Genomic DNA, 17,897 nt, shown 5'->3' on the forward strand with positions numbered 1-17,897 from the left:
GAGCCAAACAAGACTACAAAGGTCATGCCAGACAGAGGAAGTTTAAATTACTAAACACAGTCAATGCACAGAGATGGATAATATTCTTTGATTTGAAGATAGACTTAAATCCAGTGAAAGTTTTATTTTGTTTATGTGGCATTAATTTCTCAAATGTTGCTGGAAAATCAGAGCAAAATGGTTATGAAACTAAGAATAGGCTTAGTAATTATCATGTATACATTTGTCAAAAATAGTTACCTGATTATCATATTTAAGAGACTGTGTCCCAACCAAAAACCGAATGGCATCTGTTTCTGCAGTTTGAGGTGTTAAAGCACGTGCCTGCAGGACGGAAGAAAAACACATGCACATTTATGAAGTTAGATTTAATAGAGATGAAAAAGGCAGTTGATCTCATCTACTGTTGATAAAGTATAAATTAGTACAGTGTCTGGAAAGCAAGTTAGAAATATGTATTAAAAGCCTTTGACTTTTGCACACTTTCAACACAATTCCACTTCAAATTTGCATATGGAAATAATTGTAAGTGGGTAAAAAATTAAGCAATAAAGATGTAAATTATGTACACATCAATGTTTATTTTTTAGTAAAACTATTATTTCAACAGTAGAAGACTGGTTAAACAAATTATACTTCAACAATACAGCAGAAAATGGCTTCCAGCAACAGCAGAGTAGGGGGTTTAAACCAACTCTTCTGCAGATAACAACTAAGAAAAACTAAAGGAATAACCTGAATCTGTTTCACAGCCTCAGAGAACTACCAAGGCAAAGAAGAAATGCCAAGATCCAGGACAGGAGGAAGCCTAGCGGGGAAGCCCAACACCTGGTCACTCTTCACCTCAAGGCATCTGCCAATCTGGAAAGCATGGCTGATAGGCTGATGCTGATGAGAGCTTTGACAGACTCCTGGAGCTCGGGGCACAAAAACCCAAGCACAGGGTCTACCTGGGAGAAGAGCCTGTAAAGCACTAACCCCACAGGTATACAGCCCAGGAGTAAAGGCAAACTAGAATTAGACCAACCTGCACAGGCTAAAGCTCCAAGTCATCTCAATCCTGATTGGAGCAGGTCAGTGCTCTTAGGCTAGCCAGACTCCTGCCAGAAGTCAATCCTCTGGAGGAAGATAACATCCAAAGTTTCTAAAATCCGACACAGAAAAATGTTCAACATTTAATCAAAAATAGCCAGTCATAAGGCCAAGCATGGTGGCTCACACCTCTTATCTCAGCAGTTTGGGAGACTGAGGCAGTAAGATCACTTGAGGCCAGGAGTTCTGGCCAACCAATCTGGGCAATATAGCAAGACTCCATCTCTGCAAAAAAAAAAAAAAATTGTAAAAATTAGCTGGTCATGGTGTCTCATGCCTGTTGACTTAGCTACTCAAGAGGCTGGGGCAGGAGGATCACTTGAGCCCAGGAGATTGAGGTTACCACAAGCCATGATCACACCACTGCACTCTAGCCTGGGCGACCGAACAAGACCCTGTCTAAATAAAATAAAATAAATAATTAATTAAAATAGCCAGTCATACAATAAGACAAAACCAAAATCAAAAACCAAAAGAAACAACAACCAACAGAAAAAGGGCTACAGAGGATTCAAACAGATTCCCTGGGAAGCAAGCTCTAAAGCTCTAAAGGTATGTAAAGGAGACTTGCTAGAGAGTGCTCCTGGGAACTCTTCCATATTGGGGTGAAGGAGGAAGGGCTGGGCTGAGGGAGAAGATGAAATGCATCGCATCTGCAATGGAGGCCTCAGCCAATCCAATGGGGAGCTCTAGAGCTGGACAGCCCTTCAGAGTTAAGGCCAAATGGCCAGGGTTTTATACCACCCAACCCCTACCCCCATGGGTCAGTCACTGGATGCAGGCTGTCCCTGAGGAGGGGTGTGACCTTGGGCAATGTGCCTTTGTTCAGCTGAGGGTAATTCCTGGAGCAGGGCCCAGCTGAGAGCTATCAGCCTCTAACAATCTCAGAAGTGGCTGGATTTCCTGAAAGAGAAATGCAGGCTGTATACAACAGCCTGAGTTGCAATAGCTATGGTTAATATGTTTAATAATTAGAAGATAAAACTAAGATCTCAGGTGATGAACCTGAGGCTTAGAGGAAAAAGTTATATAACTGGTTACTGTAGCTGTGACTAGCACTGCAGGCTTATAAATTCAAATCCATCTCTGTTTTAGGACAAGCATTAACTGCACCTGGATCACGTCCCTGTGGCCAGCATAATAATGGCCCTCCACCCATATCCACATTCTAATCCCCAGAACCTGTGAATGTTAACTTACGCGGTAAACGGGCTCTGCCGATGTGCTTAAATTAAGGACCTTGAGATGAGGAGGCTATCCTGGATTATTTAATCATGTGGGTCACTGAAATCAGAAAACCTTCCCTGGCTGTATTCCCAGAGAAATGCGACCACAGAAAAGAGAACCAGAGAGGTGGTGAGGCAGGAGAACAGAATCTGGAGGCAGGGAACCTAAGGCCAATTCACGCTGACTTCCTAGAACTAAACTGAAAGGAAAACCCTAATTTTCTACACCCAAGTAACAACAGGACTAGAGGCTACACCCTTTGCAAACCCTCACCTTTTCTGCATGGCAGTAGAGAAGTTGAAAGTACCTCTGATTGGTTGCTTTTTGCAAACCAATCAGACGTTTGGATAAGGCTGTAACTTTGTAACTTCACTGTAGCCTCTGATTGGTTGCTGTGATTGGTTGCTTTCCACAACCAATCACACTGATTGTGGGCCATCACTTCATTTACATGGGGTAAACACCAAGGGGCCAATGGGAAAGCTCTAGTGGGTATTTGGACCTGAGAAGATTCTGTATTCAGGGCCCTTGAGCGGCTGTTCGGCCCAATCCCACCCCATGGAGTGTACTTTCATTTTCAGTAACTCTCTGCTTTTGTTGCTTCATTCTTTCCTCACTTTGTGTGTTTTGTCCAATTCTTTGCTCAAGATGCCAAAAATCTGGACACCTTCCACCAGTAACAACGGCAGCTGTGAGGAGGACCCGGTGGCTGTTGCTGGATTTGAAGATGAATGAGGGAGTTGTTAAAGCAAACTAAATATGGCCTGAGAAGGACTCCATGCTTCTATATTTGAGTCCTTGTGGATGAACCACAACCTAACTTAATATGTAGACAAGACTGAGAACTTAACTTAGGAGTCTGCACCTGTAACACCTGAGTCTTGGCCAATCCCAGCAGCCGTACTTCAACCACTCATACACTGCTGAGTGTTCAACCTGTGTTCAAATAAGGCAAACTCCAGCCTGTAAACCATGCAGCTGTTTCTGTACCGCACTTCCCATTTCTGTATGTCACTTCCCTTTTTTTGTTTATAAATTTGTTCTGACCACAAGGCATCCCTGGAGTCTCTCTGAATCAGCTGTGATTCTGGGGGCTGCCCAGTTCACGAATTGATCATTGTTCAGTTAAACTCCTTTACATTTAATTCAGCTAAGTTTTTCTTTTAACAGAGTCCATGAGCCAAGGAATGTGGGTGCCCCTGAAAGTTAAAAAAGGTGAAGACACAGATTCTCCCGTAGTACCTCCAAGAAGTAACAGAGACCTACTTATGTCTTGACTTTAGCCCAGGGAGATTCATTTTGGGTTTGTGACCTACAAGAACTGTAAAATAATCAAATAATATTATTTTGAGCCACTGTGTTTGTGGGACTTTTTTATGGCAGCAACAGGAAACTAACCCTGCACCATACAGTTCACTAAACGCCCCCATTCGGTCACGCCCCCTTCCCATATGGAGCTCCGAACACACCTGACACCCAATTCCCACCTCGTCTGCGTTCACATCCAACTCGTACATGTTCTTTCTGGTGTTTTGATTCATTTCTTTCAAAACCAGGTAAGAGAAACAAGTGAACGGTTGCCCTGACCATTTAGTCTGCCTACTTTTGAGTTGGTTTCCACAGCTAGAGCAAAACAATGACATCTCTTGGGCGTCCATTGCAAAAAAAAGTTGAGAGAGAACAATTTCATGAACTATTCTTAGAAAACATAACCAATATTATCTATGTTTCCAACCTTCCCAAAATAGCAGCACAAAACTTCGGCAGCTAAAATACATTTTAAAAAAACCAAGAATACGCATGTCTAGAGCAACATGTCCATGATTAGACACCTGGAGAAAATACCTGTGCGGGTCAATTCAGCTCTTCAAGGAGCCTTTAAGAGTCCCACTGTCGGTATCCCTCTACCCTCTGCTGCAACTTCCCTGGACAATTTTTGGAGCCAGTTATAGGCCTTCTGCCAAAACTGTGCATATATGCACAGAAAATTTTGCATATAATTATTAGCAAGTTCACAGAGCCTCTGACTCTGGCTTGGAGAAAGACGACTCTGATGAGGAGGAGCGCAAGCCATTCCTGAAAGACAAAGCCCTGATGGCTCCAAGGCTGAGCCCCAGGTCAGGAGAGCGAACACTGGGACAGGTCCACCTTCAGACAAGAACACCAAGATTTTCAAATGCAGGACTGTGTTGTCACCCTAGACGTTAAAAAGCCCAAAAGGCCCCAAAAACAGCCCCCAGGAGAGGACCCACCTGAAGGGGAATGACTACTTTCCACAGAAAAGCTTGTCTATGCCTCAAGTTAGCGATGAAGGGTTGCCTAGTAGCAGGTACAGTGGAGGCATTAAAGAGGTACGAGGCGCCACCTCTGCCCTCAGGAAACTTAGACTCTCATTAGGAGAGAGGAGACACAGACTCAAAAAGATTAAAAGACAAGATGATAGACAATCGATTAAGTATCAAAAACTCTGGCACAGACCATAATAACAACATATTAACATTTATCAAAATGAACTCAGGAGCTCCAAGTTAGACAGAAGGCAGGATTAAATGCCATCACTTGAAAATAGAAGAAAACCAAAAATAAGCAAATTGTATCAGTGGCTATCATACTGAAAAACGAAGGGCAATTCAGAAAATGCAGAAGCTACTTGAGTGACAATAATGAACCGGCATTCAATTTACTCCACTGTAAAGCAATTTGCAGAGCTGAGACCTGCATACCTGGAGAGGAATCATGGTAAGCAGGCAGAAAAACAAGTCTAAATAGATCATCTGTTTCAGACGGAGTGAAGAGGATGTAGTTTTAGAAAAGCATTGCAAATTTGGAACTATCTTATTCAAGCTCATACAAGAAAAGACACTTCTTAAAAAGAAATGGAAACGGAAAATCATTTGTATAGACATATCTAAAATGTATCTTTAAAAATCACAGTGAAATAAAAAGTTTAAGAGCTTTCCAAAAATTATTTAATTTGGGCCATTCTGGTGACAGATCTCTATGTGTATAACTCTACCTCTTCGATTAAAGTAATGATAAAATGACCACTAAGTCTAGTCAGAATGATCGTTTTACAGGTGTTCCAATGACCTTATGATAAAAGATCAAATTTTTATGGTATAATATGTCAAAAAACATTTCCACATATTCTGTCTTGGTTCATCCTCGTAATTCAATGAAGTACACAGGAAGACAGGATGAGGATTATTCCCATTCAGTACATAAACTGAGGACCAGCAAGGTCATGTGATTTTGCCTCTGCCTGGAAGCTACTAAAGGGGAAAAAGAACCCACACTCCCAACGTTCAGCCCGGCTATGGCTCTCACGGTAAAGTAGGGTAGATGGCAACACAAATGGCACACTTGGTAGAAGTTGGCATACAGGTCACTTTATAATAGAAATTCCGTGCGTTTTCCCCAGTTCTCATAAAGAAAGGCCAAGGTGAGGCCGGGCGCAGTGGCTCATGCCTGTAATCCCAGCACTTTGGGAGGCCAAGGCGAGCGGATCACCTGAGGTCAGGAGTTCGAGACCAGCCTGGCCAACATGGTGAAATCCGTCCCTACTAAAAATACAAAACTTAGCTGGATGTGGTGGTGGGCACCTGTAATCTCAGCTACTCAAGAGGCTAAGGCAGGAGAATCACTTGGACCCAGGAGGCAGAGGTTACAGTGAGCCAAGATCGTGCCATTGCACTCCAGCCTGGGCGACAAGAGTAAGACTCCATCTCAAAAAAAAAAAGGAAAGGAAAAGACAGGCCAAGGTGTTTTTCTCACAAAGCCAAATTTCTAGTCTGCCAACACCCTGTAGGGAACCAAACCAGGCAAAGGAATTGGAAATGCTGAGAGTTCAGGATCATAGCAGGAAAGAATCATCAGGAACCTTATGACTACTTGGAGAAGGTAGAAATATTAGTACCTAGACATATTAACTGAGTGCACACCATTCCCTTGGGAAACTCACAACTGTATTCATTTGCTTACTAGGTTAAGCAAGTAAGTGGTTACCAGAAACAGCCAGCAAACCATGTCCACTAAAGCTTGCTATCAGAATTCTCCCGCTTAGAAGGTTTAAGGACGGCAGGTGGAAAGGGGCCTGTGCTTGAAGCAGGGGAGACACAGGCCGGGGCAGATGAACCTGCTCTCCTACATTGAGAGTCTCCCTCCAGAAAGGACCACTACAGAGCGCTGCTCACCAAACACCAGGACACCGTCAGGAAGGGGAAAGTGCGGGAAAAGGGGAGGCAGAAGGAAGGAGATGAGAAGGGAGGAGGGAAGAAGAGAAGAAACAAAGGAAAAGAAGGAAAGGGGGCAAAGTCCTAACTGCCCCATTCTGTGTTACCTAAATACCCATTTCTCATCTACACCCAAAAGAAAAAATGCAGTCAAAGAATTGAAGTGCATTAAAAGGAAAATAAACCCTCCAGGAAAACTGAGGTGGTGAAGCTCTATTTCTGAGAGCCCAGAAGCCCTAACACACATTCATTCATTCGCTCCTGCACTTACCTGTTGAAATCCAAGCCTTTCCACATAGCTAAGGTGCTTTCATTCCACCCTCACCGCCTCCATTTTGTATTGCCTGGGGCAGATATTACCAGTAATCTCTTCGCAAGCCCCTCGTGCAAGCCTAGCCCCCTAAGCTGCAATGAAAGAACTCACTCACAGGTCCCCAAGGAAACAGAGCCATCTCTGGCTTCCAGGAAACCCCCCATAACAGCCATTCTGCTCTCCACCTCTCCCTCTTCTCTGGCTTCTTAGTTAATAGCTCACATGTCTCCTTCTCCACGGGGGAAAAAAATTTAAAAAACTGTCTTTGACTCAGTGTCCCTCCCAAGCTATTCCCCTATCTCCGTCCTTCCACTCACAGCAGATGTAACGATGGGTAAGCAGGCGAGGAGTGCCCTTCCAGCCCTTCCAGTCAGCTGCGCCCAGTTCCTCACCCTGTGCTGACCGTCATGACCCCAACTCAGTCATCAGTCACCCAACTGTCAGACCCAACAGCCGCCACCAGCGCCAACCCTGCCCAAGCCCTTGGACTCCCTCGTACGGGCGCCTCCACCCTCTGACCCTGCCCAAGCCCTCGGACTGCCTCGCACGGGCGCCTCCACCCTCTGACCCTGCCCAAGCCCTCGGACTCCCTCGCACGGGTGCCTCCACCCTCTGACCCTGCCCAAGCCCTCAGACTCCCTCGAACGGGTGCCTCCACCCTCTGATCCTGCCCAAGCCCTTGGACTCCCTCGCACCGGCACCTCCACACTCTGCACACCCTGCAAGGCCTTCCCAATGGCCTCACGCTCTTCTTTCTCCCTTCACCTACATTTTTGCTTCTGGAGTTCGATTCTGACTTTTCTTATCCACACCTTCGTCTTAGGCATGCTCCCTCTTCTGTAAGTTAGGCCCATGCTTTCCAAATGCGAATCTAGTGCCCAGGCACCTCCTACACTGCCCGAGCCAGACCTGCACTAAGTGCCCCTGGGCACGTCCACTCAACTAAGCTTGGACTTCTACTACCCTTCTGGTCCCTGTCCCTCCCCAGTCCCACCAGCCCCTTTCATCACAAAGGGATGAGCCCCTCCCTCCAGCTTGCCCCATTCATACACATGGGGGTAAGCCCCTCCTCCACAGCTTGCCCTATTCATACACAAGGGGATGAACCCCTCCCTCCAGCCTGCCCCATTCATAGACAGGGGGATGAGCCCCTCCCTCCAGCCTGCCCCATTCATAGACAGGGGGATGAGCCCCTCTCCCACAGCTTGCCCCATCCATACACCGGGGGATGAGTGCCTCCCTCCAGCCTGCCCCATTCACACACAAAGGGGTGAGCCCCTCCCTCCCAGCCCCACACCCAATACCTGGGCTCTGGCTCTTCCAGCACTCTCCATCCCTACCCTCCTCTCCCCATTCTGTGCTTAAATTACATTTTAACAACCTCTTAACCAATTTTCCTGACTGAGTCCATGTTCCAGTTTACCCTAAACCTCGCCACAAAAGCTACTTTTCAAGTCAAATCTGGACTTCAGGTTTTAAGCAGTGGGCTGAAGACTTCATTTCTTTCCTCTCAGACTCTGGGAAATCACACAAAAGCAGGAAGGAGAAGGCGATCAGGCCACTGCACTCCAGCCTGGGCGACAGAGCAAGATTCTGTCTCAAAAAAAAAAGGAGAAGAAAAAACGGAAATATAAACTCCATCTACAGTGAAACTCAGAAACATCTATAATCCAAAGGCATAGTATCTGAAGACAGACGGCATTGGCTGCTGAGGTCAAGAAGGAGCAGGTGCTGGAGGCGGGCTGGGGGAGCCACAGCCCCGCACACCCAGGCAGCAGTCCCTGGACCACGTGCATGTCCTGGAAGCAATGCTGAAATGGGCAATGTCCCCCTGGAGGGGACAACGGCAACAGGTGCCCGGGCTGGGGCCAGGTGCTTCCCACACACCACATGGTAGAAAGGAGAGTAGGGCAGGCAGGGACGCCTGGTGTCTTCTCAGGAAGCTGTTTCTGGCTCTTCAAGCTGAGGAGAGACGCGTTGCATCCTGGGCGGCCTGCATCTGCCCTTCTCCTTTGGCTTGGGGTAAATGACAGCTCAAAGAATTTCCTCACAAACACAACGGCATGTTGTCAGCACTCCTGCCAGCCCGCGATGGGGGCCGGGCCCAGCTCCACATATAGATCCTGCTGGACCAGGAAAGATTCACCATGAAAAGACCAGCGATCAAAAGAAATGAGCACAGGCGCCAAGCAAAGGCTCTACAAAGGGAGACGGGCAGGCAAGAAAAACAGAAAAAGACATCAAAGGATGGAAAACACAAAGTTTTTGTGTTGACACAGTATTGACACAGGGTAGCTGAAAATTGTAATCAAACGTATCAACAAAACTCGTAAAACTTAATGGAGGAATCGTCTTTCTAAAAACAGGGAAGAGAAGAAAAGACAAGCAGCCAGGCATGGTGGCTCATGCCTATAATCCCAATACTTTGGGAGGCCAAGGTAGGCCTCAAGGTGGGCTTGAGCTCAAGAGTTTGGGACCAGCCTGGGCAACATGCTGAAATCCCGTCTCTACATAAAATATAAAAGTCAGCCAAGTGTGGAGGTGTGCACCTGTAGTCCCAGCTACTCAAGAGGCTGAGATGGGAGGCTGGAGCACCAAGGCTGCCATGAGCAGAGACTGCACCCCTGCACTCCAGCCTGCTTGACAGAGTGAGACCACGTCTCAAAAAAATAGATAAGAAAAGAAAAAGACACAGAATGGGGTGAAGATTTGCAAATATCCATCTGTCAAGGGATTAATAACCACAACATATAAGAAGCTCAGATGGCCGGGCATGGTGGCTCAAGCCTGTAATCCCAGCATTTTGGGAGGCCGAGACGGGTGGATCACGAGGTCAGGAGATCGAGACCATCCTGGCTAACACAGTGAAACCCCATCTCTACTAAAAAAATACAAAAAAACTAGCCGGGCGAGGTGGTGGGCGCCTGTAGTCCCAGTTACTCAGGAGGCTGAGGCAGGAGAATGGTGTAAACCCGGGAGGCGGAGCTTGGAGTGAGCTGAGATCCAGCCACTGCACTCCAGCCTGGGCGACAGAGCGAGACTCGGTCTCAAAAAAAAAAAAAAAAACGAAGCTCAGACAACTCAACAGCAAAAAATAAAATAAATAACTCAATTAAAAAATGGGCAAAAGATCTGAACAGATATTTCTCAAAAGAAGATACACAAATGGCCAATAGGTATATAAAAAAATGCTCAACATCACTAATTGTCAGAGAAATGTAAATGAAAACCACAATGAGATATCATTTCACCCAGTTAGAATAATTTTTATTAAAAAGACAGACAATAGCAGATGCTGGCAAGGATGTAGAGAAAGGGAGCCCTCATATGCTACTGATGGGAATATAAATTAGTACAGTCATTATGGAAAAGAGTATGGCGTTTCCTCAAAAAACTAAAACTAGAGCTACCATATCATCCAGCAATCCCACTACTGGGAAGATAATCAAAGGAAAGAAAATCAGTATGTTGAAGAGATACCTGCACCTTCGGGTACACTGCAGCATCGTTCACAAGAGCCAAGACATGGAATCAATCTAAGTGCCCATCAACAGATGAATAAAGAAAATGTGGTATACGTACACAGTGGAATATTACTCAGTCACAAAAAAGAATAAAATTGCCACGGACAGTGGCTCATGCCTGTAATCCCTGCACTTTGGGAATCCAAGGCAGGAGGATTGCTTGAGCTCAGGAGTTCGAGACCAGCCTGAGCAACATGACGAAATCCCATCTCTACAAAAAACACAAAAAAAAATTAACCTGGTGTGATGATGTGCACCTGTAGTCCCAGCTACTCCGGGGCCTGACGCGGGAGGATCAATTGAGCCTGAGAGGCAAGGTGCAGTGAGCCGCGATCACACCACTGCACTCCAGCCTGGATGACAGAGTGAGACCCTGTCTCACAAAGAAAGAAAGAAAGAAAAAAGAATGAAATCCTGTCATTAGCAGCAACATGGATGGAACGGGAGGTCATTCTGTGAAGTGAACTAAGCCAAGCACAGAAAGACAACACATGTTCTCAGTCATCTGTGGGAGCTAAAAAACAAAGTGGAGCTTCTGAAGATGGAGTCGACTGATGGTTCCCAGAGACCGAGAAAAGTAGCAGGTGGCTTAGATGAAGAAAAGTTGGTTAACAGGTACAAATATACAGTTGGATAGACGAAATAAGGCATAGTGTTTGGTATATCAGCAGGTTCACCACAGTTTACAATAGTCTATCGTACATTTCAAAATAGCTAAAAGAGAATAGTTTGAATGGTTCTGACACAAAGAAAAAACAAGTATTTAATATCTCAGATACACTGATTTGATTTTTACAATCATACGAATGTATTAATTTATCACATATACCCTGAAACTATATACATTTAATATGCATCAATTTAAAAATCATTTTAATTTAAAAAAAGAAGAAGCTGGGTGTGGTGGCTCAAGACTGTAATTCCACAACTGTAAGAGGCCAAGGTGGAAAGATTGCTTGAGTCCAGGAGTACAAGACCAGCCTGGACAATATGAAGAGACCCCCATCTCATTGATTAATTAAGTGATTGACTAGATAGATAGAGATAAATAAATAAATAAATAATAAATGAGCTGGGCCTGTAGTCTCAGCTACTTGGGAGGCTAAAGCCAGGGGATGGCTTGGGCCCAAGAGTTCCAGGCTGCCATGAGCCATGATCGCACTACTGCACTACAGCCTGGGCAACAGAGCAAGACCTTGTCTCAAAAAAACTGTTTTAAAAAGAGGCCCGGCATGGTGGCTCACACTTGTAATTCCAGCACTTTGGGAAGCCAAGGTGGGAGGATCACTTGAGGTCGGGAGTTCAAGACCAGCCTGGCCAACCTTTGCCATGGCCAACATGGCAAAACCCTGTCTCTACGAAAAATACAAAAATAGCTGGGTATGGTGGCGTGCACCTGTAATCACAACTACTTGGGAGGCTGAGGCAGGAGAATCTCTTGAACCCAGGAGGCAGAGGTTGCAGTGAGCTGAGATTGCACCACTGCACTACAGCCTAGGTGACAGCAAAACCTTGTTTCAAAAGAAAAAAGAAAAGAAAAGTAAAAGAGAAAAATGCAAACAGAGCTCAAAGAAGATATGGCAAGACAACGCAAGACACATAGATGGAAATGAAAACTTCCAGCACAAGGAGGAAGTGTGCAGTGGAAAGGACACAAAGACAGACAGCCCCCAAACACAGCAGGCAACAGGGACAGAACTGAGAAAGGTCCCTCCAACGAATTTCAGATCAAAAAAGAAATTTGACCTGAAATTCAAAATTAAATTCAAAGCTGCAAAACATCCACAAAACAATAAAATCAAGAAGTGAATGTTCGAAAGAAAATCCATGTGCTTAAAATGCTTGTATTAATAAAAAGAATGGAAACAAATAATTTAAGCAACTGCAAATAAAAGACAGAAGAAGAACATAGAGGGTAATTAAGACAGCAAAATGCTTAGCAATGGGCCGGGCACAGTGGCTCAAGTCTGTAATCCCAGCACTTTGGGAGGTCGAGGCGGGAGGATCACCTCAGGTCAGGAGTTCAATACCAGCCTGACCAACATGGAGAAACCCCATCTCTACTAAAAATACAAAAAAATTAGCCGGGCATGGTGGTGCATGCCTGTAATCTCAGCTACTCGGGAGGCTGAGGCAGATTGAACCTGGGAGGCGGAGGTTGTGTTGAGCCAAGATTGCGCCATTGCACTCCAGCCTGGGCAACGAGAGCGAAACTCAGTCTCAAAAAAAAAAAAAAGAAAGAAAGAAAAATGCTGAGCAGGCCGGGCATGGTGGCTCACGCCTGTAATCCCAGCACTTTGGGAGGCCAAGGCGGGTGGATCATGAGGTCAGGAGATCGAGACCATCCTGGCTAACACGGTGAAACCCCATCTCTACTAAAAATGCAAAAAATTAGCCGGGTGTGGCGGCAGGCGTCTGCAGTCCCAGCTACTTGGGAGGCTGACGCAGGAGAATGGTGTGAATCCGGGAGGCGGAGCTTGCAGTGAGCCGAGATCGCGCCACTGCACTCCAGCCTGGGTGACAGAGCCAGACTCCTTCTAAAAAAAAAAAAAAAAAAAAAAAAGTATTGAGCAAATGAATGGAAATTGTTTTTAAAATTTTGTATTAAAAATTTTAACTGGCCGGGCATGGTGGCTCACGCCTGTAATCCCAGAACTTTGGGAGGCTGAGGCAGACAGATCATGAGGTCACGAATTCGAGACCATCCTGACCAACATGGTGAAACCCCATCTCTACTAAAAATACAAAACTTAGCCGGATGTGGTGGCACACGCCAATAATCCCAGCTACTCAGGAGGCTGAGGCAGGAGAATTGCTTGAACCTGGGAGGTGGAGGTTTCAGTGAGCCAAGACTGCACCACTGTGCTCCAGTCTGGGCGACACAGCGAGATTCTGTCCCAAAATATAAGTAAAAATAAAAATAAATAAAAAATTAACAAAAAAATTCAACTGATGAAATTAAAAAAAAAAAAAAAATGGGAACAACCTAAAAGACAAATCCTCAATTCTCAGAGACTTCGCTCCTCTACAGAAATGCCTCTGCAAGGGTGCCTCTTGGGTGCATAAATCCACGAGGGTTGGGATTTTGTCTGTTTCCTCCTATGCTGTGTTCCAGGCACATACAATAGTGCCTTATTGCAGGGAATAAATAAATATTTGTCTACTGAATAAATTATGGATTTTCCAGGAAAATGTAACTTACCAAAACTGATCAGAAAAGAAAGACAAGAAATCTGAACAACTAGTTACCACAGATTAAAAAGTCAACGTCGTAAGAGCACCATGCCTTAGGAGCAGGCAACACCATCACTACCTTCAGTTATTTCCAACACAGAAACAGAAGGAAAATTCCCAAGTGCTTTTTACGCAGCCAGCATAGCAGTGAAACAAAACTCAACCAAGAAAATACACAGATAATAATGTGAAAATTTTAAGTAAACGACTCATAAACCGAATCCAGCAGAGGACTATTCCACAATCAAATGGAATTCTTTCTAAGGATGCAAAGGCTGGGCCAATATTTAAAAAGCTATTAACGTAACTGACCAAAGAGATCAAAAGAGAAAAATCCTAAGACCAAATTATCAGTTCCATGGATATAAAAAAGCATTTGAAAATTTAATCTCTAGGCCGGGCGCGGTGGCTCACGCCTGTAATCCCAGCACTTTGGGAGGCCGAGGCAGGTGGATCACAAGCTCAGGAGATCGATACCATCCTGGCTAACACACTGAAACTCCATCTCTACTAAAAATACAAAAAATTAGCCAGGCATGGTGGCAGGCGCCTGTAGTCCCAGCTACTCAGGAGGCTGAGGCAGGAGAAGGGCGTGAACCTGGGAGGCGGAGCTTGCAGTGAACCAAGATCGCGCCACTGCACTCCAGCATGGGTGATAGAGCGAGACTCCGTCTCAAAAAAAGAAAAAAGAAAAGAAAATTTAACCTCTATCTTCCATTTCAAAACTCTTTCCTCACTTGGCAACAGGCAGACCCTTGAGCGCTGGCCTGGTCCATCTGTCCCTCAGCCTGATGGCACAAAAAGCCAAAAGCCCTTGGTCTCTTTGCCCTGTGACCTGACTGCACTGATCTCAGGACTCCAGGAGAACCTCCCAGAACAGGAAGGAGGCACTCATACCCTTGTGTGGCTTACAACCTGCCCTGCTTGCTTACTGGTTTTGGTGGTAAACCTAAGGGTAAGCGACTTGAAACAAGCCCAAGTCATCATTGTCACCCACCTTCCCACCCTGGCCATCCTTTCTGGTCTTGCCCAGCTCACTTGACAGCAGTGGGCTCAAATGGGAATTGACAGACGCAGCCCTCACTCTGCCCACACCTGCAGGCCCTGCTGGCCGCTGGTCCATCTTTGTCACATGCCTGCCCCCAGACCTACACACGGGCAAAGCCACTGCTGCCTAGAGGTTCACTCTTCCCATCACTAGGCATGTTTGCCACATGGAGATTTGACCCACACAACTAAAGAAGGTCTATTAATGTCAAAAGTTCAAAAAAACATGATTGCAGGAGAGAAGTCATACTGTTTGTATACACTTTGAGATAGTCACAAAGAACTACTGTTTTGTTAACTGACAAGTATTTGTTAAACTCATTTTGAGAAAATGGATTTCTACTGACCAGTAAACTAAAAGTGTGCAAAAGCGTTTCAAATATAATGATGAAAAAATCCAGAATCATTACCATGAATTTGCTCGGCATTTTGCGATCTTAACGACCCTCTATGTTGGTCTTCTTTTACTTGCAGTTGTAGTATTGCCCTTTACCTTTCAAGTCTCATTACCTTCACTCAGTGGTCAATAATCAGATCTCTATCTTTTCATGTAAAGTGTTTTCCATGGGATTTGAATGTCACTGACAAGCAAAAAAAAAAAAAAAAAAAACTATCGTTTTCAGTTCTTGTTTACTGCAATGATGGTTCTTCAAACTCAAGAAAGTCTTGGTCCATGGTACTATCCAATAAAATCCAAGCAGCAAAAGTCAGCTACTTCTTTTAAGATAAAGAAGAAAATCCAATAATATATTTGGCTCCCTTAGGAGAATCGATTTCATTCATTTTTCAAATCTCAGAAAATGACATTTCAGTTAACCTCAAAGATACAAAGATGCTGAAGATAAAATCCTCTGGGTTTTTTGAGAGATTTCTTAAGATCAAGAAGTTATATTAAGTAGCACTGGCAGAGTATGCACCTTCAAGCAGTACAAGATTATGGAACCTTCTGTCTACTCATGTGGTCCCTCCCCATGTATCCCTATGTATATCTAGTTAAGGAGAAAGCAGCAGAACTTAGCAGGTAAGGGGCTTTGAGGTCAGTTTGGGTTAAAAGCCTAACTAGGTCAGAATTCAAGGTCTATCATTTACTAGTTAAGTGGCCTTGGACAGGTAACTGTTCTCTCTGAGCCTGTTTCTTCATCTGTAAAACAGGAACAATAACACCTACCAATAATGATTGCTGTGAGAATTAAATGAAATATTTGTACAGTGCTAAGCAGAGTGACACACAGTCCAGAGCTAAATCACTGGTAGTTAAGCCATCAGCCTTGTGAATGTGATACAGCCACTGGTCAAATCCTAGAGCCTAGTTTATTACACAGGACACTTAGCTGCTGCCCTGTACAAAATTTATTTGTAAGAATTTTGTCTTAGGCAGGGTGCGCTGGCTCATGACTGTAATCCCAGCACTTTGGGAGGCTGAGGTGGGCAGATCACAAGGTCAGGAGTTCAAGACCAGCCAGGCCAAGAGATGAAACCCCATTATCTACTAAAAATACAAAAATTAGTTGGGTGTGGTGGTGGATGCCTGTAATCCCAGCTACTCGGGAGGCTGAGACAGGAGAATCGCTTGAACCCAGGAGGTGGAGCTTGCAGTGACCCGAGATCACACCACTGCACTCTAGCTTGGGCAACAGAGCAAGACTCTATCTCAAAAAAAAAAAAAAAACCAGACATCATTTATATTTTTAACACATATTGCTGCACAAAATTATGTATCAAGTATTTCTTCTGGCAGTGAACTGTGTTTCTATCTCTTTATCTGTCCTTCAGTGCTTTAGGCATAATACATTCTCAAAAGCTACTTGAATAGATGAAAACCAGTACAGGGCTCTAACAGGCCCTATACAATCGTCATCTTCCTCCCCAGCTCTTTTCATCCCCTACCTCACTCCCCCTGACGCATTTGCTCTATCCACGTCAGCTCTCTTGCTGTCCTGAACTGCCATGTGCATTGCTTATGCTCTGGGGGCTCATTCAGTTGATAGTCATTTGTTGAACACCTACTATATGACAGTCAAGAATAGGCACTGGAAACTACAAGATAAAAAATAGGCCCCCACTAGTGTGAAAACAGTTAAATCCGAAGACAGTTACTTAATACTTAATTAATTATTAATACTTATTATTAAGTAATACTTAATATTAGTGGTACACTTAATATTAGTGTACCAATGTTAATTTCTAAGCTTTGATAAATGTATCATGGTTATGTAAAGTGGTAACATTAAGGGAAGCTGGGTGGAGGGTAAAGAACTTTCTATGTATCTTTGCAACTCTTCTAAATACTTTAAATTGTTTTAAAGTCAAACCATTTTTTTTAAAACAACATACAGTCCCTACCTTCAGGAACTCAAATTCTAGAGGAAAAGGTAGGCGTGTAAGCAAATGAGTCCACCAAAGTGAGTGAGAACTTCCAGGTCAGAAGTATGTTCGGAACAGGATGTGAAGGGGAAGGAGGCAGGCCGGCTGTGCCAACCCTGTTATCCAGTACAACCGTTTAACCTCCTGAAGCCTCAGTTTACTCCTCTGCAAAATGGGAACCGGACACGGGTCCTTGCAGGGCTGGTGGGAGATCTGCAAACCGAAGTCACCATGGGACCGCTCATGCTGTCACCAGCCAGGCCGAGCAGCACCTGCCGCCCTCCGAGTGACCCACCTGGAACTCCAGCCCGTAGATCACTGGTGCATCGTCCTCCATGCTGCGGGGAAGCGACCAGACCCCGGCCACTCACACGCTAAGGCCCTCGCTACGGCCGGCGCGTCCCCACCTGGCGGGAGTGTTCCCAGCGCCCATTCATTCCTTCCGCGCAGCAAACGACTCCAAACTGGCAGCCTTTCTGGACCAGAACAGCTTCCGTAGTGGCCACTTCCTATTTTTCGGATGTGTCATCAATCTGTTCCTCACCAGCGACCAATGGCAGCGGCGCTGGCTTTTGCGCATGCTCACATGGGCTCACATCCGGGCTCTCAGCGCGCTGGCTACTGGAGGCGAGAACCCGGCCAAGAGGAAATAAGGTGGTGGGCGGAGCGGACTGCGGAGGCTGGCTCTGGGCGCAGACCGTCGGCAGCAAGCGGCGATTAGCCTTAGCTAGCCATCGCATCTAAGAATCTCTCGCGCCGTAGTTGGGCGCCACCATGTATTGTCATTTGTACTGTACTTGGCGTTCCTGAGCGCTGGGTCAGCGCTTCACACGCAGTGCCATAAGAAGCTTCATCCAACCCTAT

At 45.3% G+C, this 17,897-nt stretch overlaps 1 protein-coding gene across 5 annotated transcripts in view; it reads right to left on the bottom strand.

Moving 5' to 3' along the window:
• EIPR1 (EARP complex and GARP complex interacting protein 1) overlaps window positions 1-17,613 on the bottom strand; it is a 169,751-nt gene extending 152,138 nt beyond the window's left edge. For 3 of the 5 annotated variants that reach the window (XM_025353986.1, XM_025353983.1, XM_025353982.1), the window contains exons 1-2: window positions 17,329-17,613; window positions 241-324 (exon numbers count right to left, since the gene is read on the bottom strand). Coding sequence is in view for 3 of the 5 variants with exons in the window: in XM_025353983.1 (XP_025209768.1) it covers window positions 241-324; window positions 17,329-17,370 (126 nt within the window). In the remaining 2 variants the exon portion in view is untranslated. The remainder of the gene's footprint in view (window positions 1-240; window positions 325-17,328) is intronic. The other 2 variants (XM_025353987.1, XM_025353984.1) reach the window with 1 other exon arrangement.
• Between the last annotated feature and the right edge of the window lie 284 nt (window positions 17,614-17,897).

Source organism: Theropithecus gelada, chromosome 13, assembly GCF_003255815.1.
Source record: "Theropithecus gelada isolate Dixy chromosome 13, Tgel_1.0, whole genome shotgun sequence".
NCBI classification, from domain to species: domain Eukaryota; kingdom Metazoa; phylum Chordata; class Mammalia; order Primates; family Cercopithecidae; genus Theropithecus; species Theropithecus gelada.